Source organism: Centropristis striata, chromosome 23 (assembly GCF_030273125.1).
Source record: "Centropristis striata isolate RG_2023a ecotype Rhode Island chromosome 23, C.striata_1.0, whole genome shotgun sequence".
Lineage (NCBI taxonomy): Eukaryota > Metazoa > Chordata > Actinopteri > Perciformes > Serranidae > Centropristis > Centropristis striata.
Genome location: NC_081539.1, coordinates 25,730,560 through 25,756,473, shown reverse-complemented (window position 1 = coordinate 25,756,473; position 25,914 = coordinate 25,730,560). Strand labels below are relative to the sequence as shown.

Sequence of the window (25,914 nt, the reverse complement as noted above, 5' to 3'; positions counted from 1 at the left end):
ACCCCCACTCCAGGGTGTCTCTGGGGACCCATTCAACATAATGACAGCCAAACCTTCTCTGTCACACTGGCTTACACCAACACACACACTTACACACACACTGGCATGCACACTCAGGTAGTTATACTGTTCCCAGTGCCCCCCAAGCCCCTTTGGAGGCAGATGGAGTCATGCTTCTGGGAAGACCAACACCATCAGAGAGAGGGAGAGAACTATCAAATATGATCACCAGCTATTGTATCATTTTCAACTCCTCAACAGACTATGGATTTTTAGTCCATTCCATTACTAATTAATGCTGGTGGAGGGGCTGGGGGTGAGGGGGGCAGGAGGAGGGTCGACCCTCCTGGAAACCTGATCTGGATCAATAGGGTTGACCTTGGGCTGGGCTGTTAACAGGCAGACTGGACTGAAAGAGGTGATCCGACTGATCACTGAGGCTTCTGTGCAGGTCTTTTATTCATATACACATAAAATGGGGTTTAGATTAAAGGGACAATTCACCCCAACATCAAAAATACATATTTTTCCTTCTAACTGTAGTGCGATTTATCAGTCTAAATAGTTTTTGTGCGAGTTTCCAGGTGTTGGAGGCAGCCTCACTGCAAAAAAGGTGTGTCTAAAAACAAGATAAAAACACTAAATCTGAGGGAAATGATCTTGCTGCATGGACAGATAATTTCACTTGACAAGATTTCTTAAATTAAGATTGTTAAATGTAGAAATAAGCATGTTGTACGCCTAAAATGAGAAGATTAACTTTTAAAACAAGATGAATTATGTAACACTTCTAAATCTAAAGTTTTTATTATCTTGGTAAGAAACAAATAATTGTCAGTGCACTCTGATCGGGGCAGTTCATTGCTGCTTGCAGCTTTAATTTATCTTGTTTTAAGAGTTAATTTCTTATTTTAAGTGTTCAACATGCTTATTTCTAGATTTAATAATCTTAATTAAAGAAACCTTGTCAATTTAAATTATCTGTCCATGCAGATTTAGTGTTTTTATCTTGTTTTTAGACACACCTTTTTTGCAGTGTAGCACCATTTATCAGTCTAAATAGTTTTTGTGTGACTTTCCAAGTGTTGAATAAAATGAATGTGGTGCTCAAAGTGCCAAGAAAAAACTCAACAGATATTTCATGAGCAGTTTCACAAGCTAAGTACACCCACTGACCGTATCACTGCGCTGAAGGAATAGTTTGATAGTGCTGGCTCACTTGAGTTAACTAACCTTGCAGCTCAGCTGAGGAGACCCATTAGAGAGTTGGCACAATTAAAGCAATATTTTTTTTTTACTCCTTTACTCTGATTTTTTCTTTTACCTAGATGAGAAATATTTTCGTTCTATATGGGCCTGTTGCCATAACCCACTTAAAGTTATTTAATAGGGAAAACAAATTAAAGGGAATTGTGAGTCTCAATTGTAACAATGGTATGTTAATTACATCTACATAGTAAGCAGGTTTGATTGATGTAAGCTGTAAGAAAACCTTTACAACCCTAATCTAATAAAGAATATAATTAAATGACAGCTGACATTTTATGTAAGTGTCTCCTCATGGGTTTCTTTGTGGTAATATATATTTGAATATTGCAGTTTAAGCAACAACTTATTATTGTGTGAATTTAAAACTCTCAATAACAATATCAGCACAAACCCAGCAGCTTGTAATTGATGTATTTTATTGTGAGATGGGGAGTCATAAAAAATGAACAAAATAAAAGAAAACAAAGAAAAAACAATCACTATAAAAAAAAAGATGAGGGTGTTAAAGGGGGAGGGGCATATAAAAGTGGGCGCGGTCTTGACAATGACATATAAAGTAACAAATTGGCACAAATAAAAACATAAGAACAAACGTCAATATTATTTTGGCTTGGCAAAAAGGACAGTTTGTGTGGTTAAGGATAATCCTTCAATAGAACAGCACACACTCATGCTATTAGACATACGATTAGTTTTCAAAAGTTCAGTAGCTTCATATTAGAGAGGGGAAAGAAAACTAACATGAGAATGGATGCACAGAGGTCACAGGTTCCAATTTTCAGGCTTGCAGGGTGCGAGTTTTTTTTTTTTTTTTGAGGAAAAACATCATTTTGTTTGTTCGAAAAACATACTTCAGTATGCCGGAGTCTCATTTTTCCAGGCTTGTAGTTATTTGCCTTTGAATCTTTTGTTTTCCCATACTAAAATATATTATCGTATTAATACAAACTACAGTATTGTACACTACATAGTGTAATAAATAACCATAAAGAAATATAAAAAATAAGACACATAAATATAAAAGTTCTCTATGACTAAACAGACAAACCCATCTCCTTGGGGGTGGGGATAATACTGCCATTGCTGAAAACATACAGTACACACACAGAAAACGAACAGAAAACAACAGAAAAGACAAAAATAATACTGACAGGTAAAAACACGGTTGAATTAAACTCCTGGGGTTCATATTTGCCTACATTTTGTTACCTGAACAGACATCTGAGCGTTTCATGGTGTGTTAAACAAGTGCACCGAATAAGCTTTGAAAAGGCAGGACACAATTAGAAATCATACTTCATCATCCATTTGAACATATGTGCATTGTAATTCTTTTAGCTGCTCACATTGGAAATAAAAGCAACCTGTCTAAAATCTAGGATACATGAATATGTGGTAGGCTAAACTCTGCCCTCTCAAAAGTCAACAGTATTCCGGCTTATAGGTTGATCTGGGACCCGGCAATACCTGATCACAGCTGCTAGGCTTCAACAGCAAAATTCAATGGCACTTTTGATATGCATGATTTTCTTATTTCTGTTTAATTTTTTTTGCATATGGCTCGGAGTGGGGGTGGGGGGGTGGGTAGGCATAGGGAGGGCCAGACAGTTTTCTACATCCCCTTTCTGCTCGCTCTGAACATTTAAAGCAATAGTTTGACTTCTTAAGGAAAGACACTTATTTGATTTCTAGATGAAAATCAGACAAAGAGCTTGATCTTACTCTTGGGTATAAAGCTACACACTGGCAACCCTATCTCCTAGCAAACAACATTCCCACACAACAACAAAACTGCATTATAAATTGCGTTTTGAGGAAAATATATTTTTTCCCAGATTACGGTCAATTGCAGTCTTAAACGTGGTTAAAAGTTGTGAATTGAAACATAGCTACTTGGTTACATTTAGGAACAAATGTGTAATGCAAGTTAACTTAACTGTGGCCATCAAAATCAGTTGGCCGAACTGCAGCGCTGTTTTGCTAACATGAAGTATGGAGTATACAAAAATATTCTTTACCGTGTGGTTATTTTATACAGACTTCTAATTAACTGGAATTTTCAGAAAACATGCAATCTTGTGATATATATATTTAATCAGGATAGAAGATTTGGCCATGTCACCCAAACCTATGAATAGCAGTGTCCTCTGTTTTTTGACCCAGCCATTTACTCTGGACTCCTCCCCATGCAAAATTATACAGACTTTGCTTTGATTAAAAATATATTTGCAATACGTCTCCCTCAAAAACATAATTGACAATGCAGTTTGGTTGTATGGAAACGTAATTTTTAGTAGACCAGCCTGAGCCAAGAGATGATTAGCTTTGTTTTGCATATATGTATAGGGGGAAAATAGCAACCTCACTCTGTATGGAAGTCCAAAATACACTGTTATGTATTTACTGCCGGCAGGAAATGACTGCTAGCTTTAGATAAGCTTTAGCTAGCTGTTTCATTTTGTTCTCACCCCCTCATGCTTAGCTAAACCAAGCTAAGCTAAGCTAAGCTAGCTAGTGATAGACAGATGACTAAACTAAGCAGCAGTGTGCTGTTGAGTCCATTCTTCTTATCTACCTCTCACCAAGAAAATAACTAGATAGTATATTTCCCAAAATGTCAAACTATTAACTAAAAAACACTGATTTGTAAAGAAACTCTGACAACAATGAGTCTAAAAGTCTAAAAAAAAAAGTGAATGACTGAAAAGACCCGGCGTCCGCTCTTCATTGTTTTTCTTCTTAAGGCTCACAATCCAATCAAAAGAACATCAAAAAGAAATGTAATGCTAACATCTGCTAGCGTGATGGTATATCTAGTGCGGTAATACTGAAGGGTAGACAACACAACTTAACTGTTCAATCCATAGGTAAACCAAGCCACTTGTAGTGCACAGGATTTTTTCTTATTTTCCTTCCAACTTAATAAAATACTGACTTTTTTGTTCATTGGCAATACAAAGGTATAGAAATATCTCCCAACTGTACAGCTTTTAAAGGTTAAAATATGAGTGATAAAATTAGTAACACTGATAAAAAGAAATGACCCAAGGTGTTTTAGTAATAAAACATTATCTAAAACGTGTCGGCTCTAGCTTCCAAAGTCTGTATAATGCATTTCCTTCGCTTGTTAAAATTTGTGTTCGTCTTCATCTTTTTCTTTACAAATTTTTCTAACAGTGAGAAACAGTTCTCCTGCGGAAAAGTCACTAGTATTTTTTCAGGCACACCTGGATTTCTACACAGTAGTGAACTGAAAGGAACTGTCAGAGTGACCGGACATCATCTCCTGCGTTCTTCCTCTGCTCGGGGAGAGGAGGAATCTGATTGTGTCTCGTGGAGGAGTCTGATTCCTCTTTTAGTCCGTATCTCCTTTCTCCTGCGGCGTCTGCTCTTCAGAAACCGCGTTCCTGTCTGTTTCGCCTCCGCTCTCCTCCGCCGCCTCCCCCTCTGCTTCCCCCTCTTCCGTCACCCCTTCTTCTGTATCCATCGCCTCCTCGTCCTGCATCTTGACCTCCTCCTCCTCCTCCTCCTGAATGCTCCCTTGCACCTCCTCCTGCCTCGTGTCAGTCTCCTCTTCTTCCTCTTTCACCTCCATCTCTGTCTTCTCCTCCTCTCCCTCTCCTTCCATCAATACTCTCTCTGTCTCCTCCTCATTCCTCTCTTCCTCCTCCTCCTCCTCCTCATCCCCTCCTTCATCCCCTATCTGCACCACCTGGATGTCATCCATGTCCACCGCGCCCTCCTCCTCTTCCTCGCTCTCCTCGTCCTCTCTGGTGCTGCTCCCTCGCTCGTCCAGGTCCAGCTGGGAGGCGGCCAGGTGCTGCTGCAGCCGGTTCAGCGCCTCCATCTCTGCCTGGGCATCAACTTCCTCCTCGGGGCTCTCCCGGCCGCCGCCTTGGCTCTGCGTCTCCTTCTTGCAGTAGGAGTAGCGGTGGTTCATGTGCTGGGAGTAGGAGCCCGAGTGTGAGAAGCGCTTGCCGCACTTGTCGCACTGGTATGGCTTCTCCCCCGAGTGGAGCCGCATGTGTTCGATCAAGTGGTGTTTGTGTTTGAAGGCCTTGCTGCAGATGCCGCACTCATGAGGTCTTTTCCCTGCAGACAAAGAGAAAATAAATATGTAGCAACATTTCTGTTTCAGAAAAATGGAAAGACTGTTGAGTAAATAGGCACAGACATAGAAATAAGACAATAAACACTCCCCACACATTGTTACGTGGAAGGATCATAACAGTATCTATCATCAATGTATCCAAGGAGAACATTTCAAAACAATACAACTAAATCACAACAATTCAAACCTTCAAGGAAACTTTATCCAGGCAGGGAGCAGCTAGTTTCACCTACCATGAGGTCATTTGGAGCTGAAAACTATAGTTGCAAGCCAGGTATCAGAGTAATAAAGAAAAAAAATAAAACGCCTCTCAGAGCGTTGACCTGCACTTGGCCACGGAATCATCATCTTAAAGCTATCCAAATCACTACCAGAGCTCAACTCTTGCAACATTTGGTGCTTCACATGAGAAGCTGGCAGTGAAGAGGTGGAGTTGGCGGAAAGAAATTCTCAGACCTCTTCTGTGCATGTTGAGTAATACCTGCTGGAATGGAGGTGTCCACCCTTCTTTACGCTGTAGCTCAAAATCCCCCTTTTTACTCTGACTCATCTTTCCCAAGACCCAGCAGTGAGTGGTGGTGAGACAAGTTCCGGTTCTGTGTTTTGTTATTCTCAACTGAGATTTTTCACAATGTTCGGATGTAACCCTGGAAAACACGAGTTTGTATTTACCTGTGTGTTCGTATTTGTGTCTCAGCAGCGAGCTGCTCTTCTGGAAGATCTTGTCGCACAGGTCGCAGGCATACATGCCGCTGTCCGTCTTCTTCATCTTCTTCCTCGAGGGGCCTGAGTCGGAGTCGTTCTGCTCCTCCACGGTGGACACGCCCTCTGAGCCGGTATCCTGCCTCTCCTCCTGGAGATTATGAGAAACCACAAATGATTGACTCAGAAGAAGTACCAATACTGGCGAGAAACTTGTGTGAGAGCATTGCAGGAAATGATGCCCTGTCATTTCCTACTCATAGCTCTCCCTGGAGGCAGTTATGAAAGCAAAATCGCTCTGAATTTTCAGATTATGCATGAGCAATCTTTTCCCCAGCCCAAAACATAACCACCTACAGTTTTCCCCTGTAGCTGAGCTGGTTAAAAGCATCTACTGATGCAGTCAACGAGGATGTGGGGCATTATTAAGGAGAAGATATATACACAGAGCTTTTTTTTTTTTTTTTTTACAAGGCAGGTCTATGCCAATCCACTTAACACGAAAGTATAATACAACAACAATAAATCAATGAGGCAGGCAGAGGTGTGCCGTTTAAACAGATTCCAGCAGATCAATAGGGACTCTGCAGTAAAGTGCAGCCTCATGTCCTCTGGGTGACAGCCCAGGAAGATCACTCATACACCCACAGAGATCTACATCCATCATTACTGGCCCATTAGGTGTCGGCACAATGAAGAACTATTAAGGGCTATCATTTTTACAAAGAGCTGAATTCTGACATTTCTATATATGACTTATTGATTACATTTTGGATGGTTCCACACTATCTATCATGTCCTGGTGCTTTTGAACAATAAGAAGTAATGATCTGGACTGAAGGCTTTGACTGATGGCTCCAAAAAGAGAAAAGCCAACTTGATTCCAACTCACTTGCTTCTCAAAATGGCTACCAGATTATACACTGAATTCTTTCCTGCACTTTTGCTAAATCAATTGTTGGAGTGTCAGAGTCAGATCTGTTTGCTGTGGCTGACCTGAACAGGTCACCAGGTCTAGCAACTTTACTGTCGGACCTGTGCCAATGACAGGAGAGGAACAAAAACACCAACGGTTGCAAAAAAAGTGACACAATTTCAGACTTGATTTATTACCTCAGTAAACATTTTCCTAATGAGGTTATGGTGTCAATCCTTCAAGTCTTTTGAAATCCAGCATGATTTTCATTTTGTAAGTTACAGTCCAATGTAGAGTAAAATAAACAAAAACGCAGGGTATGTTTTAGGGTGGGGCTACATTGTGATTGACAGGTCACTACCACAGCACACTGTGTGTTTTTGTCTTAGAATTTTCTAAAACCACTCACCTAAATATAAACAGCCAGCCACTTAGCTTAGCGTAGTTTAGCACAATGACAGGAGACAGTTAGCCTATCTCTGCCCAAAGGTCATACAATCTGCCTGCTAGCACTTATACATTTAACTTATGTATAAGTAACATGTTTTATCTCATTTGGATGAAATAATTATAACATCAGTGAGCATTTGCTTTACTGGTAAACAGGTTTTTTAAAAATTGGGGCAGTGTGAGTCTGGTTAGCTGGTTCCCCTTGTTCACAGTCTTTGTGCTAAGCTAAGCTAACTGGCTGCTAGCTGTAACCTGATATTTAGCATATAGATATGTGGTCTAACTCGCAGCAAAAGCAAATAATTTCTGAAAACATCAAACTATACCTTCCACAAAGACAAAGCAGCAGTTGACTGGGGGTCATCCCTATGTTCCCCGTTTTTCCCAAAAAGGGTCCTATGTTCCCCTGTAACAATACATACCGGGGAGCATAGGACCCTTTTTCTGAAAACGGTTAGGGTTAGCTTGAGACCTGCAGGTTTGCCACCCCGTTCCCCAGTCTCATACAAAGAGGGGAACAAAGGACCCGGGGAACATAGTCACGCTCCCATTGACTGTTGCTAAATTTAGGATAGAAATGGTTGCGTACCTTCACTCCGTTGAGGTGGATGGTTTCCTGCGTCTCAGTCCCAGAAGGGCTGTTTGCTGTAGTGGTATAGGTGTAAGCCAGCTGGGGGATCAGGACAGTCTGTTTGTTGTTAGTGGCTAGTGCCCTTAGGCATTGCATTGTGGTCACAATGTCGAGGGGTTTGGCACCTGGCTGGCTGGCGTACAGTGCGATGGGGCTGCTGCCCATGGCTGAGAGTGGCGATGCCTCTTTCTTTGTGCAAGTTAAGTTTAGGGGTTCTTCCGCATTGGTAGAGCCAGAGGGAGAGGAGGTGTAAATGCAGGCTTTTGCCACAACTCTCTCCGCTTCCTCTCTGGCGGGCTTTGGCAGCGACAGGTCTAGGGGTCCCTCAGTGCTCTGGTGAGGCTGGGCCGGGACGGGACCGCCAGCTGTCAGGTTTAGTGGTGAGGGAGAGGCAGGTGAGCTGTGAGCTCCATTGACCTCCGCCGGGGTGGCCTCTGTAGGGCTGTCCTGGGTCACAGAGGGGCTCATATTGGCTATGTCCTTCCCTGGGACCAGAGACACCACACTGTTAGCTTCACAGGTGTCCTCTTCCTCTGACGGAGGTGTTGGGGCGCCCAGTGATATCTGACCCTCCTGCATTTTGTCAAACCACTTCTTAACCACATGGATTGGCAGGCTGACTGAGTCAGAGATCTTGGCCAGCTCGTCCTTGGTGGGTTCTGCATTTAAGGCAAAGTAAGCCTTGAGCAAGGACAAGAGGTTTTTGGGCTGGTTACAGAGTCCTCCCTCTGACAGCAGGGCAGCAACAGCAGACTCAGACTTATCCAGGCTTGTTCCGTTTAGCCTGAGACCATCCTTCTTGCAGTGCTTGAGGGCATGGAGTGCTTCCAGCCCACCGGGACAGTTATCACACAGGAGACAAGTTTTAGTGGTCTTTTCCTCTTTATCTGTAGTCTCAATGGGCCTGGTGCCTTTGATGGTTAGATCCTCTGGGAGTTTCTGGGACTTGAAGGTGTCAGTGGTGGCCTGGCCTGGTGATGTTGGCTCAGGCTCTTTCTTCAGGTTATGGGCTGTAAGCTGGCCCTGGTTGGGGTCCAAACTGTAGTTTATAATAATTTTTGCATTTCCGTCCTGACCCACAATTGGCAGACTGATGGCTGAGATGAGTTGCTGCTGTGCGGGATGGAGCATTCCAGTGGTTAACCCCGAGTTCACCTGCCCCTGGCCTTTGGCATTGCTTTCCAGCACCTGGCGGATGACATTACCGTCCACCGCCACTTTGAGAGCATTCTGCAGGTCTGCCAGGTTGATGCTGATGGGCGACACCAGCCCCACAGTGGGCAGGACCACGGCCTGCACTGTGCCCTGCAGAGGAGCTGCGGCACCTCCATTGAAAACCCCACCGTTCATGGCGGCCATTGCTGGCGACGTTATCAACGTGGGCTTGTACTCGTAGTCCACAGGCTCAGTCTTGATCTGATTGACTGGCAGCTGCTCCTGCAGGGGCTTGCTGTGCTCCAGCTTCTCTCTAATCTGGGTGCGGAGGACTGAGGGTGGCGTGGGCAGCACTGGTGATGGACCCTGGGTCTGGGTTTTGGCGTTCCCTAAGCGCGGTCTGCCGTTAACTGAGATGACGCTGATGCACTTCTTACTGCTGATGTGGGAGCTGTATGAGCCTGAGTGGGAGAAGCGCTTCTTGCAGTTGGAGCACTCATAGGGTTTCTCTCCTGGATAAAACCACAATGTGTATAACAGGGAGAGAAAGAAAAAAGGGCGGGGGGGAGAGAAACAGATTTCCATTAGTGAATGAAGCTAAATGAGCAAGCTAGGCTATGAGCAGTGCGGTAGGAAAAAGCTCTAATGCATTTCAATGATGCTTAAACGCTGATGTAATGGCACCATTGGGAAATGTCCTTCTCTAATTGCTGTCCCATAATGCCAAAAGAAACACAATTATGGCACATTAAGGAGGATCCTACTGAAACACAATGAAGGATATCTAAATACAGGGAATTGGCTAAAACATAAATATAACATAAATATTGCTTCAATGGCCGCTGAAACATCTGTGGCCAACAGAGAATCATGGCGTATACAGTAGACCTGCTCACATGCATGCACACACCCATACACACACAGAATGCTGCCATGGTGACAGGGGTTGTCCACTCACCGCTGTGGATGCGTAGGTGCTCCTTCAGATGGTGCTTGTATTTAAATGCTTTGCCACATTCAGTGCACTTGAATTTACGATTGCCTCCCGACTGTGTGATGTGTCTCTGTCAGACGAAGGGAGAGGGGACGTTCAGTGAGACACACAATGAAAACACAACCTTTGAACTGCAGCTAATTCATGTCACAATGTCATTAATCAATCGAGGGCAAAAGTTCATGTTTATTTATCATGTTTGGAAGCGAGCTGCTGAAGGAACAAGACCAAGCTTCCATGTTGGTCTGCATAATTTAGAATCAATTTGTCAGTGTATAATTACTACTGCACTACAGAAGGAGTGTGCTGCTGAAACTGATCACATGTCATCTGTGTAGACTGGTAAAGCAGTGGAAGAAATATTCAGAGCCTTTACTTGACTGAAAGTACTAATACCACACTGTGAAAACACAAGTACAGCACAAGTAACAGTTCTGCATTAAAAAGCTTACTTAAGTAACATATGTAAAGAAAACGAGTTAAAGTATTTTTAAAAGTATTGATTGTCCAGTAAATTTGTTCCTTGTTAGTGTTTTACAATTAGAGATGATGTTTTCTGATTAATATTACTGCTGCATGTGTATGTTGTATTTTACTGCTGTTGATGTTTAAGCTTATGTTCACTTTAACTTCTTTATGTACTGTTAGGTGGTTTAATCTACACGAATACATCATATTATATAAGATCATCATTGTTCGTGGTCAGAAAACAGCCCTGATTCAAGGAACCTCTCTGGCAGCATTAAGTTTTTAGGTTTGCTAAATAAAACAAACTACCAACTTCTCAGAAAAAATCACATCATTAGAAGATACCAGAACAAAGGATGTTATATTGTCCCAGTAAAGACGTTTAATCAGAACCCAGGTCTGACCAGTTTGTCAGTTCTTACCTGATCCCTTCCGCTCTTGTGGACCGTCATATGCCTCTCCAGCTGAGCGCGGTATGCGAAGCTGTAGCTGCACTCGGGGCAGTTGAAGCTCTCTTCGGTCTTCTCGTGCCGGTACTTGATGTGCTCCTTCAGGGAGCTGTAACGCTTGTAGCCACGTGCGCAGTACGGGCAGGTGAGCAGCTGAGAGAAGGAATCAGGAGTTCCTGGGTGAAAAAAACAACACAAGAGGAGAATGTTGTAAGGACATATGTGAGAGTGGAGGCAGGGGGAGGAGAGGAGGGGGTTAAACCACATGGTCAGTAGGGAGGGCTCTTTGATGTTACACAAGACCTGCCACAGTCACACTCCACTGCTAGCTCACCAATCACTGAGAGATCCTCCCCCACAGGTAAACAGCACCCAGGTAACCACATGGATAAAAGCTAATTTGTGATCCATAGTTACGCCTTCCTGTCCTCCTAAAAAAGGCATGCTATGCTGCCAGTGCAGGAGTGGAATTTATTTTTGCTTTTGTACTTCTTGCCCAGCAATTATAGCTTTCACCCGCCTGAAATTCCATCATTTGATTGCCTATTGTGCGTTCAGAGCGTTTCATGAACGCCCACACATGAGGCAAAATGAGCTCGGTAAACAACAACTGCCTGCAGAGATCTAGCTGGTTAACAGAGGGTCTCAGATGCTCGGCTCCCACACAGGTAAAGCATTACTTCGTTAACAGGTGATGTATTAAGTTCCCCTGCGGGACAGGTGAGGGCCTCGGGATGGGAATGCACACACATTATCGCCCAGGTAGCAGTGAGTCAGAGCTCGCACAGACGTGACAAATTTACTCAGGTGTTACCATTTCTCTCCCTCTGGCCCTCCCCTCCTCCCTCACTTTTTTCCCCTCCGTGGTAGCAGGTAAAAGCCAAAAGCCTGGGAGCCATAAAGGCCCTAGTGTGCTGCACTTAACAAATAGCGGTGTGTGTAATGATGTCGGAGAGTGGCGTTAATGGGGTGGAGTTAACACCTAAGGTGAGACGGAGAGCAGGTAGAGCCATCCCCAGGGGGCGAGTAATTACTGGGTAGGTGCAGTAATAGTGTGAGAGCTCAGTGACTGTGAGCTCTCGGCTGGAAAAAGTGGTGTGTGTTTGAGTGTGTGTGTGATTTAGGGACACTACACTTTGCTTGTGTGCACTGCTAATAGAGATATGAATGACATTTAAAGCAATCAATGCATAAAGCACATATTAGTGTTTATGGAAAGCGATGTGTACACAAGATAAGGGCTTTTTCACACCAGGCGTGAGGCAAATTTTCATTTCAATACCAACATTAGTTTCTGTTATCACACATGGCTGAAATAACCACTGTTGTCTCTTCATACCTGCTGTCGAAGACACAGATATATCTGAATACCAAACGCTGTTATATCTGGACTAATAGTCATGAGGTGCACATAGCTTGATTTCATCACCATCTCCAAGAACTGTGCCTTGATGACTGCCGGTATGGCCTTACAGCGATATGTACCCAAAATAAAATGATTAAGCTGTGATTTAATTGCAATAAACAGATAAACAGTATTCCCAAATACCTACACTGCAAAAAACGTGTCTAAAAACAAGATAAAAACACAAAATCTGAGGGAAATTATCTTGCTGCATGGACAGATTTGACAAGATTTCTTAAATTAAGATTGTTAAATATAGAAATAAGCATGTTGAACACTTAAAATAAGAAATTAACTCTTAAAACAAGATTAATTACACTTTACACTAGACACTTCTAAATGTCAGTTGTTTTTTTTATCTTGGTAAGAACCAAATAATTTGTCTGTCCGCTAAACACAGAAGAAAACATCAAAGTGGGCGGCTGAGTTCAGATCGATTAGGGTTTTGCTGACAACACGAGAGGAAAACAACTTATAAAGGGAAAGAATTAGAAACTGAAATGTACAAGTCTTAGTGTGACCATTAAAGGCCCACAGATTTGGAATGAGCTTGAGAGGACGATAAAAGAGTCTGCATCTCTGTCAATCTTTAAAAAGAGATTAAAACAAAAACTACTGTCGAAATATGTGTAGCTCAAACCTGGGTCGCTGTGTTTTGTTTTGCTGTACCAGTGTCTGATGTGTTTTTGTCAGTGTTTAAACTTTATACTCTTTATACTTATGTAATTACTTTTGGGGTTAGGTATAGGAATCAGGTAGAAATAGGAATTATTATTTTCATTTTTTTCCAAAATATATTGTATTGTTATTTTGATGTTCTGGGCCCCCGTTTATAAGCTACTGATCGCTTTTGGGGTTACCCTTTTTTACAAGATCATGTCTTGCTGTATATTATGATTTGAAATTTTCATTTGGATTTTAAAATGATTTGCAAATAAATAAATGAAATGAAATAAATGGAAATGGAATGGTTGTGCATTGCTATGTCTCCAAAATAAATACATTTAGCACTGATTTCATTGCAATAAATGAATAAAAAGGATGCTTTTGAAAATGGTCATTTTCTAAATGGAGCTTGGATTAATCCGAGCTATGCGGTGCAGGAGATCTAAATGCTGATTGGCTTTCGTCACGCAAATTTCTTACACTAGTTGAAATTTTTCAACTTACGATAAATTCACCTTGTGCCAACACAACATAAGAGTGTGTGTTAATGGAGTGTGAATGCTGCATGGCGTACCATTCTCATCATGGACGCTGGCATCAGGGGTGCCCTGACGTTGAGGCTCATCCTCTGGGGCTTCTGGGTAGATGACGGCCGTGTCTCCTTGCTGGAGCATCTCCTCCATGAGGGCATCTGTGCTCCCATCATCCTCAGCGTCTGACACACAATCCTCCTTCACTGTGAAGCAACAAACACACACTGATTAGAGTCATGCCTGTAAAAAGCTCTTATTGATCACCTTGTTATTCCAAGACGTACATGTTTTTCCATCGATGGAGGCTGTATATATGAAACCATAACCTTTTGTACATGAAATGTGATAATCCAATAATGTCACAGTGAGTGTCATTAGAGCTGAACCGGATCTTCCCGTCCAAACCCTTGATCATGACATGTTCACCAGCCTGGAATGAGGCATGTGGCGCCGGGAGAGAAAAAAACAAACATCCTGAATGCTGTTCACAATAGGATGAGAAAACTAATTAGCATCAAAGGCCACAGGCTACTGTATGAGCATCAAGCTCTTTGTAAGAACTGAATGGCAAGCCTCTATTCACAATGTTAGGTAAGGTACTTGTTGAGACTGGGGCTGATAATTAGGTGATGTATCTTGTCCTGATGTATTGCGGCGGATAGATATCACGCACACATGTTAAAACACACACACACACACACACACACACACACACACACACAGACACACAGACACACACACACACACACACACACACACACACACTGCTCTCTCTCTGGAGAGGCTTGGCCTTCAGACTGTGTTTAATATCCCAGCAAATGAGAGGCTGCATGTGGGATCCACATCACCTCCACATCACATGAGCCCGGCTAGGTAGTCTAACGAGCACTAATTACCACACTGTGGCTTATAAGAAGTGTAACCTGAGGATGGAGTTTAGGATGCACAAAAGCTTCCTTCCCTCTTTCCGTCTCTCCCTGAGCTTCCTGAAGTGGATACCGGAACAGTATAGTGTGTCGGGCGGCGATTAAGCTGAGCATTATTCCTCTATGGATGTGTGAGTGTGCCTATGTGTATCATTACGGAGAGTAATTACAAGCTATCAGCTAAAAGCAAAGTTAGGCTACTGTGGATACTGCGCTGCTGTTTACTGGGCAGATGTTTTACGTATTGATTTAAGCACTCCTCCAGCTTAGAGGAGATTTGAGAATTGTGTTTTGTGAATTGTGTGTGTTGACAGACAGGCCCAGCTGTGCTCTCCTCGGAGAAGGGAACAGGTGTAGCACTTCATGACTCACCGACGCACAGTGAATACCAGTGCTCTTACTCCGGCTTCCTCTGGTGCACCTTAACAAAGCCATGAAACAATATGAGCGCAGTCATTTGTTGCTAGGGTTATTAAAGACCGTTCGAAGAAACCTCCCGCTCTCTATCCCCCAGAGATAATAGATAATACAGAAAAAGAGACTCTGTGTTTCTGTGTGCGTGTGTGTGTGTGTGTGTGTGCCTGTAAAGCAGAAGCCAACAGCAGGTGCTGAGAAAGTCAAATTGTGGAATTCTCATCATCCAGTTGAGAGTCAGGAACACTTTAGGGGCTGCTAACCCCCACATATCACACAGCTCTCCCCCCATGACCAACAACACCCCCCACACATGTTTCAGACATTTTTAATCTTAAAGGGAGAGTTCACATTTTTTGAATTGGTCCTACCCTTCACTACACATGTATAGACTAGAGCCCTAAATGAGAATTCATTTTACTCTTACATTCACAATAAAGGTGCCTTATATCTTATGTTGTAGTTTGTTTTTGTTATTGTGTGACTTTGGTGAAGCCAAACTAAACCTTTTAAAACACCAAAGTCACACAATAACCCGAGCACACTAACAGATATGCAGCAAAAAACAGCAACTCTCTGTGTTCTGTGATATAAAATGTTTTTGTCAGTGGAGTCTGGTGGCTTAAACACTTATACTAAGTTGATTTTGCTGCAGCCCCTGTCCATAGCAGTACAATTTTTAGCTTCCATGCTGGTACACTGCAAATTAATTGTTTCTTACCAAGATTAAAAAACTTAGATTCAGAAGTGTTAGATAATTTATCTTGTTTTAAGAGTTTAATTCTTATTTTAAGTGTTCAACATGCTTATTTCTAGATTTGACAATCTTAATTCAAGACATTTTGTCAAGTGAAATTATCTGTCCATGCAGCAAGATCATTTCCCCCAGATTTAGTGTTTTATCTTGTTTTTAGATACACCTTTTTTGCAGTTTACCCCTGCCAAACTGGGGCTTTGCTGACTACTGTCTACTGTAGGTAATACAATTTTAAAAAACCAAACTATCCCTTTAAAGAAATAGTTCTTTTTTTATGAATTGTCTTTTATTGTTCACAGTTCTGTTGGCTGTTGACAAGACATTGTCAAACGTTGTTGCATGTAGGAAAGTGCTGATGTTTAGTGTTTTGATGCTCAAAGGCATCATCCAAACACTCCAACACATCTCTAGGCTACTAAATGTTGAGCATGTGTGTGAAGTAGAGTCCCAGTTGGGGGTCTGTGGTGCAAAGGTATGACAAGCGCTTGTTTTCACTCCTTATGTGTGTGTGTGTGTGTGTCTCTCTGGGCTCTTTGTTAAGTACAGAGCGAGGCCAGAAGGGTTCACAGCCTTGCTGAGGCGGCTCCGTGTTATCAGGCTGCTCCCCTGACATGAAACATCACACAGGCCATTTATGTGCTGACGCAGGGATGTGAATGCACCACTGCACAAGTGGAAAATCAGTTCAAAAACCCCAGAACGAAAGCGCCGCGAGGTTGTAGCAGGACATTCTGTTGCAGCTCCATGTACAAAAGTTGTTTTTTTCTGTATTTATTTTACAGTGTAACCTAACTATAGCACGTCTCAGAACAAAATCACCAGACCACCCACTCTGTCCTCCTCGCTCCTTTCTCATACTGCTCTTCCAACCTCTCTGCAACATGATACAACGGTATCCCATGATGCATTTCCTGCCCTGGCTGACCCTTGCCCCTACTGCTTCCTGTGGTTGTGCATCCAGACCGGTTCGTAGCTTGGATGGGAGAGACCGCGATGATAAGGATTTTGCACAAACAGCTCAAATATTCCATAATCATTCGTAAAGATGTTCCGTTTATCTCCCATCAACAGGAGGGAAGTCTGAGAATACGTATGAGCTGTTCCCAAATCCAGGATGATTTGCTTATCCTAGCTTATCAAGTAATTTGGCTGTGTGTCTCCACTGGACAATCTTCCCAGCTCTCTGGAGATTCTCCCTTTCCTGTTCAAAAGGGTGGCTCAGTTTTAACATCACATGGTGACATAAGGAGCGCAGGAATGTAGGTGTTCCTGTGTGTCTACAGCATCCCTGCTGCACAAATGGATTTGTTCTAAGGAACATACGATATCATCACTGCATGTCAGTGCCAACAGTGAGGAAATAGTAAGTGTCATTGTGCGTGAGAGCCATGCATCTGCACCGCTGGTTAGAATAATGCAGTGCAGCACAAGTGCACACTCAACTAACAACCAGCTCATCTACTAGGCCTTAGGCTATATTTCCATGCAGTTAAACCCAGCCTTTCACTGTCATTAAGTGCCATTGCTGCCTCACGATATCAAAGCTCTCCAGATCCACCCTGCCCATTCTCAGAGATGTAATCATGCTCTACAACTCATCAAATATAAAGGAGAAGCCCTCCCAGGTCAACTCTCTCTCTACCTTTTTATCCCCTGGAGTCACTCAGCCTGTTCTTAGAGGAAAACAGGCTGCAGTTTACTGCACCGACACAGGGCTGCTCCACCACTACATAATCATTTAGGAGTGAATGAGTAATGACAGCGAGCAGGGTGCCCATGATACCATATAATCAAGAGGAATGGTTCAGAACAAGAGAGAGAGAGAGAGAGAGAGAGAGAGAGAGAGAGAGAGAGAGAGAGAGAGAGAGAGAGCAGGAGTGTAAAAAAAGAAAAAGGAGGGGATGAAAGGAGGGATGGCAAAGCATTGAAAAACCACCTTTTGGTTTTGGAGCGCAGCAGTCTCAGGAGAAGGGGTGTCAAGGTTCTAATGTGAAGCAAACTGGGCTACGCTAAGGAGAAGATTAGTGGGTGGTGGTCACTTTTCAAGGCTGCACCAGAGACTTCTCTGTTCTTAGGAGTGAAAGCAACAGAGGGAGGGATGAAGGGATGAGAGACGAGAGAAGTGTGTTTGTTTAAAGGACTGCGGCTTTCCCCATGTTTCATCAGTCCGATTCAGAGTGACAGCAGAGATGTTGCTTGATGTATGATATGAGGGCTAGGGACAGTGTGAGAGTAAGAGAATGTGTGTGTGTGTGTGTGTGTGTGTGTGTGTGTGTGCTCATGAGTGAAGGCAAAAGAAAATATGCCTGATCAGGCATAAGTGTGGAGCGCAGCCAGCTCACTGAGCTGTTTCAGTGTAACTCATGCTTTTGAAGTGTTTAATGTTCACGAGCTCCGGCCAAAACCAATGACATTATTCTTCCTCCAACTTTCCCTTTATGCAAGGAGGTACAGCTGGAGAGCAGCAATGAAAATGACAGCATGGTCGAGGGAATAGGTGGCTACATTGTGCACAGGTCTGTGGTTTGAGTGTGTACACATATGTGAGCACATGCAACCGAAACCGTGCAACTGAAACTGACCGAGCTGAAACTCATTGGAGAAGAATTTCTCGAAAATCCCTCCCTAAACTGAAGGTGATAGGTCGCTGGACATATTCGCATGTGCTAACTCTTGCTACATCAAAGCCCCCCTCAGTCTCACACATCTCTCACCCATGAAAAATCCAGGCAAAATGAGCAAGCAGCAACACCCTAAAATAAATATCCTTGTGGCTGAATATCTAATTACATTTCATACAGAGCTGTCACAGTGTTGCACATGCTGTACTTGGCATAGGTCCGAAACTAACAGTGTCACACCGTAGACTGCATGATAATTATGCATATAGTTAGGCCTGTCAACATAACTACATTAAGTTAATAAACAGTATAAACACCATTATTTTAATTTTTAAGACCATTTAATGCCACAGACATAATGTAAATACAGCATAATAATTAATAGCATAATAATGCAAGGAAATCCTTTCAAAGGCTAATAAACTTTTAATTGAAAATAATGTTTGCTGAGCTAATAAATCTAGTGAGAGGTAGGTTAATTTCCTGGTGACTTTCATACAAATGGGCTTCTATTTTTCATTTTGGAGTCACTGCTGCCATAAGAAAGAATAGTGGTTTCAGGCACTTCTACACTGTAAAAAAAACCTGTTGTTTTTACAGTAAAAAAAACGGCAGCTGTGGTTGCCAGAACTGTACCGTAATAAATACGGTGCAACTTTTTGCAACATTACGGTAAAATGATATTAGCACTGTTGATTTCACATTTAAAATTGCCATTTCATTCCATATTTTACTGTATAAATGAAAAGTTTTTCCATCAAAAGAAACGCTGTTCTGCCATGTAATTGACAAGAAAATACTTTATAAATGCAGCATGAATTAAAGATTTTACCATTAAATATTACAGTATATTTTTGTAGAGATATGGTGTTTAGTACATTTAACAGTGAGAAAAAGTATTTTTTACAAAAAATAAATGCAAAAATGATGGCTTGTATAGATATATTACTTTATATTTTGGCTACAAACATGGTGCCAGTGTATTTTACAATGGAGTAATGCATTTTAAAAAAAATAAAAATGTAATGTAAATGTTTTGGCTGATATATATATATATTGTTACTGAAACTGAATTAAGTCATTTATTATTTTACGGTCTTTGACTGTCATGGTTTAGCAGTTTTTCACCGTAAGATCTTCAGACATTTTTTACAGTGTACATTGGCTTTGCTTATGCAGGCCCAAAGGTTTCTGCTTGTACCTCACACACAGATTATGTGCACGTGCAGTATGAGGTCAGGAGAGCTGCACATAGACCTTGGGCCCAGGTTGAAACACCGACATCCTTCAGCACCTGCAATTGTTGTTTTGGAGGGGGGAGGAGGGGTGAAGTCGGCCCTTCCTGTAGCAGTGAGCGGCCTCTGATGTCACTTCCACATGGTTTGAGGTAAAAAGAAGTTCACGGCAGCCCCTCCAATGCCCACCAGTGCCATAAAGCTCTCCACTGGCACTTCAGATGCGAGGCTATTTTCTGTGCTTGAAGGTCTCTCCCTGTGTTGGCATTGTCTTTGTTTAATATCGCGCTTCCTGCCTTAGTTGAAACCCCACCACGTGTAGTACCTGTTTCCTTACACTTGCTGTTTCACAATGAGACAAAGCCTGGTACTTAGCTGTGCACAGACGTCAGCGAGACATTTCTTAACTTAGCTCGCTTCGCGTCAGCTGAGGTCAAAATGAGACAGCAGCAGTCAAACAATTATTGTCACAACAATAAATAAAGAGGCTGCGTGACATATTTGCATCAGTGTGCTGGAGGCATTTGAAAGTAATGCTCTTATCTCGAGCAGATAGGAAAAGGCATCACGTTTAAAGACACTTTGCCAGCCTATTGATGGCAGGACTGACAGTGAAAGGAGGCACTATAAAAATATACACCTTAACAAGTCATTTGTTCTGATACAGAAAAATCTGTCAGTGTAATTTGGATGATACTAGCAGCATGAAAGACCTTACTGCGCTTTGTCTCAATAAACTGGCACTTGTCTAAAGACAATTCTGGCAAACAGTGAATAAAGTGCTGTTATGCCCCACTGGCAAAATTTTAAATAAGATTTTAAAGCAGAAAATGAGATTAAATGCGAACTTGTGCTGAACTTTTCCGCAATGCAGAAAAGTGGAACACAATGAGAACACTGCGGACATAATGGGTATTTGCATGGCTCAGTGTGGATGTGATAATGTGATAATAATAATAATAATGCCTCCTATGAGTGTGCATCTGGTCTCACCTCCATCCCAGCAGCGCTCCCTGGGGTGCTCCTCGTCTGGCAGGGTGCTTTCGCAGTCGGCCCCGTCCGCCAGGCTGCCTTCCTCCTCCACGATGTGCAGCTTGTCCTCATCATCTGAGTCTGAGCCGGCCTCCACCACATTATTGTAGTTAGTCACTGCGCAAGGAGACACAGAGGACAGAGGTTACAATGACTGGTCAGATTATGTCTATCTTTTTTAATTAGTCTTTAAAGCAGAGTGAACAGGTTACACACATTCCGTATTTTTATCCTTGATAAGGATAATGGGAGGTGTACTGTATGTGCTTCTTGATTATGAGCACTGAATGTGAAAGGCCATGAGTCGGAGAGGTTAAATATATGTACTATGTCATTTAAATGTCAAAACTATTAAAGGGAATGGTTGTAGGAGGAGGGGGTAAGGAGCTGGAAACACCAATTAAACAGACCACGGCCTAACGTCAATAGATGAGATGAAACTTTAAAGGGTCCCCATGGGGAAAGTGGGTTGTTAAAGCAGGAGAGAATAAAAAAGCTTTGGCATTAACAACAGAGTGAACGGAGGGCTATTAAAAATACTGCAGTTTTGATGGTTCAATGTAGTAAAAGTATGCAAATGGAAATTTAAGACAGATATGAAGCCAGCAGGTACCTAGGGTTACCTAGGGGATGGCAGTTGGAAAATAATTTGGACTCATTAAAGATCAAAAATCATCAAAAAAAATGACACACTTTAACTTCATCCTATCTTACACCCTGAAAACTTAATGTTTTTATCTCTGCCCCGACAATCAAATTGCACAGGTTTTTGGAGTGCAGAGACGTTTTTGGAGACAAGCTAGTCTTATTTTATCAAAGATACTAAATGTTAAAATACTTTGGTCTCCTATGATAGAGACAAATAATGTTAGTTGGCCACTGACTGCTGTGTAAAAGATGTTGGCCGTTTACAATTTTGCAGTGAATTAGTGCTGCAAAATTGAGACGATTAAATTGGAGCTTACAGTAGCCAAAACTCATGGAACTAATGGAAAAAACATCTCTTTCTGGGCAGACCAAAAGGTGTTATTTGAACTCATGTAGATTCGGTTGTGTTTTAGCCACATGCTAAACAAATTAAATGGGTTATTGAATATTACAGTGTAACTCTTTGTAACGATAACATATTCTTTCTGAATACAAGAAAAAAAAAATCACATTTGATCACAAAAAAAGAAAGATATGAATGCAAAGTGAAAACAAACTCTGGAACAACAGGCTCCGTGTTGACGAGAAACAGAAAAATCACACTTTGAAACTTGCAGACACACATACAGCAGCAGTGTGTGAGATCATTAGATTGCAGGCTGAAGTGGTGTGTGTGCTGTGTGGGAGTCGGTGTGACCTGGTCGGTTGTGTTATGGGCTGAAGGAGCCAGGAGACACAGAGACAGCCAGCCTACAGAGAGGGTTATTACGGGGAGTAAATTTTCCTGACCGACTGTCTGCCTCAGATGTGTGTGACTGTGTGTGTTCCTGTGTCTTCTTTTCATTTCCACCACAGTTCCTCCATCTCTCAATTCCACCTGTGTTACTTCCACCCACTCTCTCTTCCCCCCTCCATCCCTCTGTTCCACTGAGAGAGCTACAGATCCTCTTGGAGGCCAAATCAATTCTCCAGTGAGAGCAGCCCAGTCAGCAGAGGGCCCGGGCTGCACCACTGAAACTACCTCTCCAGCTACTTTATCTCACATCATACACACTGCACACAGCAACGCTTGCACGTACACACACCACCTGCATTCACTCGCTGAATATGCACTGCCAGTACAAAGCACCTGAACATTTTTTTCTCTCTATCTTCACTCACCCCAACCCCACTCGCCCACCTCTTTCTGAAGTGGCTGCTAATGTTTTTTTTTGTCGGGAGGAGGCGTATCTGGGAGAATCATGATCCTCCGTTTCAATCAATGAGAATTGTTTCGGCGAGGTCTCTCCCTTTTTCTCTGCATTGTGCAGGTCATTACAACCGGTTGGTATTCACACAAACTCGGTAGACACACAGGGTTCAGGCTGAGGGGGAGGCGGGAGGAAGGAGGTGTGGGGGCGGAGGGATGAAAAGGTGGCGGAGGAGGAGGGAGAATCGCTGTTATTTGGCGAGTCGTTCACAGGGTCAACACCACTGTGCCGCAGCTGCGAAATCCTATTGGGGTTCATCAGGAGAGCTATTTCATTCTCAACCTCTTTCCTCTCTTCACACTATTCCTCACTCCACAATATTGTCTTTTTTTCTTTAATATGATGTGACCAACACCATATTGTTCGTTTCAAAGATACATTCAGGGCTGGTGTACAATACATCCTTTGTACCTGCATTGCTATCCAAGCAAACCAATACAACAATTAAAGACCGTGGAGCACCATTCTCATAACTGATAATTAATTGGATTTATATAGCATTGTGAGACTGTATACTAGTCTCCCTTGTCTGCCTTCTACCACCACTCTCTCCCTATCCCTACCTCTCTTTTCTGTCAGAGACACTCTGCCAGGTGATGTATTGTCCGCTCAGCAGCCCAAACAGGGTGCAACACTTCATTCTGAAACAGAAGGTGCTTTAGGACGAGTCTGAGGGGCTGTTTAGGGCCACAACCACTCAGGTGTGGAGCTGAGGTCAGCGATTACAAAGGCAACACTCTCCGGCGGCAGTGTCAAGAGAAAATGATCAAATATAAAGCTGTAGAGAGAAAATCAATGTGCTGGTGTGTGCAGACGGGAGGTGGCAACGGCCAGCGGAACAATAAAAGTGGGAGCTGCAAAGTACAGTAAAGGGGCTGAGAGAAGGAGCAAAGGATGGCGAGTGGTGTCGGTGGTGTGGGGGGGTGAACACAGACGCTCTTCCTGTGCCAAATGGTTGGCGGTGTTGAAACAAAAATGTGTGTTCCAATAGGAGATGTAACACCTAGCATCAACAAAGGCTACAGTCCCTTCTGGCTGACCGGCTGAGCGTTTGGACAGCTGGCCTCATTAGCGCTAACATGCTAGCACACAACAGGAGGACGACTCCTACGCAGCTGAGAGAGAAAGCATTGGTAGGTGGAGGAGGTGAAGAGCTTACTTCTTAAAGTTTGTTTTCCTCTATAGGTTGCAATGTGTTCAACACCTGAGAAAATAATAGCCTGTTACCATGGTTTTGGCTTTTAGGTTAGTCGGTAACCTCTGGCCATAGATCACACCTTTGCAATACCCACACACACACACAAACATTTTGTGCTGGGCAGGCCAGAGGCCCACCTGGACTTCAAGATTTCATGTACCAAACCAGGAAGAGACTTAAAATGACCACAAACAACTACAAAAAGACTACAAAGTGAAAGAGCATAGAAGGCCAACAAAGAGCGAAAATCTACAGAGGCTCAGATTTACAACAAAGAAACATAAAATGACTTGAAAGATACAGAAAAAAGACTAGAAAGAGACATAAAATGGATACAAAAAGGGCAAAACAACCACAGAACAAACAACTACAAAGAGATGCAAAACAGCTGCAAAGATCCACAAGAACAACTATGAACTATGAAATTACGCAGATTAACTACAAAGAGACACAAAATAACCTTCAAAGAGACACAAAATAACTGCAATAGACCAAACAAAATCAAACTAGTGACCCAAAGTGACTACACAAACAGGCTTAACAACTATAAAGTATGTGCGTCTTACTCCTATGGAGGAAAGATGGTGGGACCTTTTGCATATTTGTGCCCCGGGGCCCTTTGTCTCATGATCTGCCTGTTGATCTGGGTAATACAACACAATCAATGCAAGCTCTGTAGGCTCAACATAACATCCTGATAACATCCTGATTACTGTTACCACATCATATGATAAGCCAGGTTTTTACCTAATCCGTCCTGGTCCCAATGCCAACTGTTATTGATGGTAGCAGGCGTGGAATGAAGCCTCTCAGTATGTTATTTACTCTTCACCTACTCATTATTGCAACATGCTACAAATACATGCTGTAGCTGGAGTGCTCCAGTAACACCTTAGTAAATATCTGAAGCCAAAGCTGCTTGGATTTCTCCCCCCTCACCATCACTCGTCACCTTCTTTTCCCCTTGCAAAGTTCCCAGAGTCTATTGAAAGACAGTGCCAGACAGTCCATGTCAGCCACACTTATAAATGCCTGCTGGAGAGAGGGCTGTGTTGTTATGACACCTGCCAGGCTGTATCAATTACTAGCAAAGGAATGGGTGACTGGGTGGGTTACTCCCAAAACAGGCCCAACGTTACCCCATTGGAGAGGATCACCTTGGCAGACATATCATCACTGATCTCTCTGCACTCCACATCAAGCACCATGTGTCCCCCTGACACAGGTTCATTTAGTAAATTCTGTCCTGTAATTATGTAAAGTCGCTGGCACTTATTTTAGGCTCATGCTATTTGATCCTGGCCTGATTGATGAATCACAGACATTAAGAACTTAAAATCACTGTGGAGTCGTGTTTGTATGACAGCAGATGGCTTGGTTTGTGCTTTCATACGCTGAGGCGTGCCAGATAGGAATGGCAGTATCTCAACCTCTGTGGGAGTGAGCTATCTGTGCGCTTTGAGGCCCTCAAGGTGTGAGTGACTGGCTTAATAACTGAGCTTTAGATGAGGACACAGAGAAACATATATAGCCCGTGAACAAACACATTACCGTCTGAAATAAGCTTTATCTTGATTCATTACCTATAAGGACATCTGTAAACCTATACGTCTTATGTGCAGGCCAACAGCCCCACACCAGAATGTGTAGGAGGTATGTCTGGAATGTCCAACCAAAACACTTTTCCCTGTCTTAAAGAGACAGATCAAAGGGTGTGCTCTCTCCCCGCTACTAATTTCAGCCAACGGGCTGACACATATTCTGAGGTCTGCTGTTGTTCTGCTTGTGATTAGACGTATTGACTCATCATAAGCAGCAGCCACTATTTGTCTGCCCTTCTACCTCTCTTCTGTCTCTATATTTAGCCCGGGTACAGGCTCCCTCGTTGAGGTACGCCACTTATCTCGCTCGGAGCTCAGGGCCAGGCAGGCAGCGGTGAAACTACCACAGGCATCCTCAAAGAGTACAGACCCTGTCGTCACAGAGTCTGCCCTTGCGGCTCCGCAATGCCATTTTCTCAGGGAAGCCAAGCCACTACAAAAAACCCAGCTCGAACCAAAGTAAAACAAAGCCGTGCCATTCAA

At 42.9% G+C, this 25,914-nt stretch overlaps 1 protein-coding gene across 2 annotated transcripts in view; it reads right to left on the bottom strand.

Annotated features, from left to right (window-relative positions):
• Window positions 1-1,680: 1,680 nt before the first annotated feature.
• Window positions 1,681-25,914, bottom strand: part of zeb1b (zinc finger E-box binding homeobox 1b) — a 60,907-nt gene continuing 36,673 nt past the window's right edge. Inside the window, exons 2-8 of one of the 2 annotated variants that reach the window (XM_059326864.1) lie at window positions 20,696-20,851; window positions 13,791-13,952; window positions 11,119-11,321; window positions 10,193-10,298; window positions 8,038-9,746; window positions 6,053-6,233; window positions 1,681-5,361 (exon numbers count right to left, since the gene is read on the bottom strand). In XM_059326864.1, coding sequence (XP_059182847.1) covers window positions 4,625-5,361; window positions 6,053-6,233; window positions 8,038-9,746; window positions 10,193-10,298; window positions 11,119-11,321; window positions 13,791-13,952; window positions 20,696-20,851 — 3,254 coding nt within the window. In that variant the 3' untranslated portion in view covers window positions 1,681-4,624. The remainder of the gene's footprint in view (window positions 5,362-6,052; window positions 6,234-8,037; window positions 9,747-10,192; window positions 10,299-11,118; window positions 11,322-13,790; window positions 13,953-20,695; window positions 20,852-25,914) is intronic. The other variant, XM_059326865.1, reaches the window with a different exon arrangement.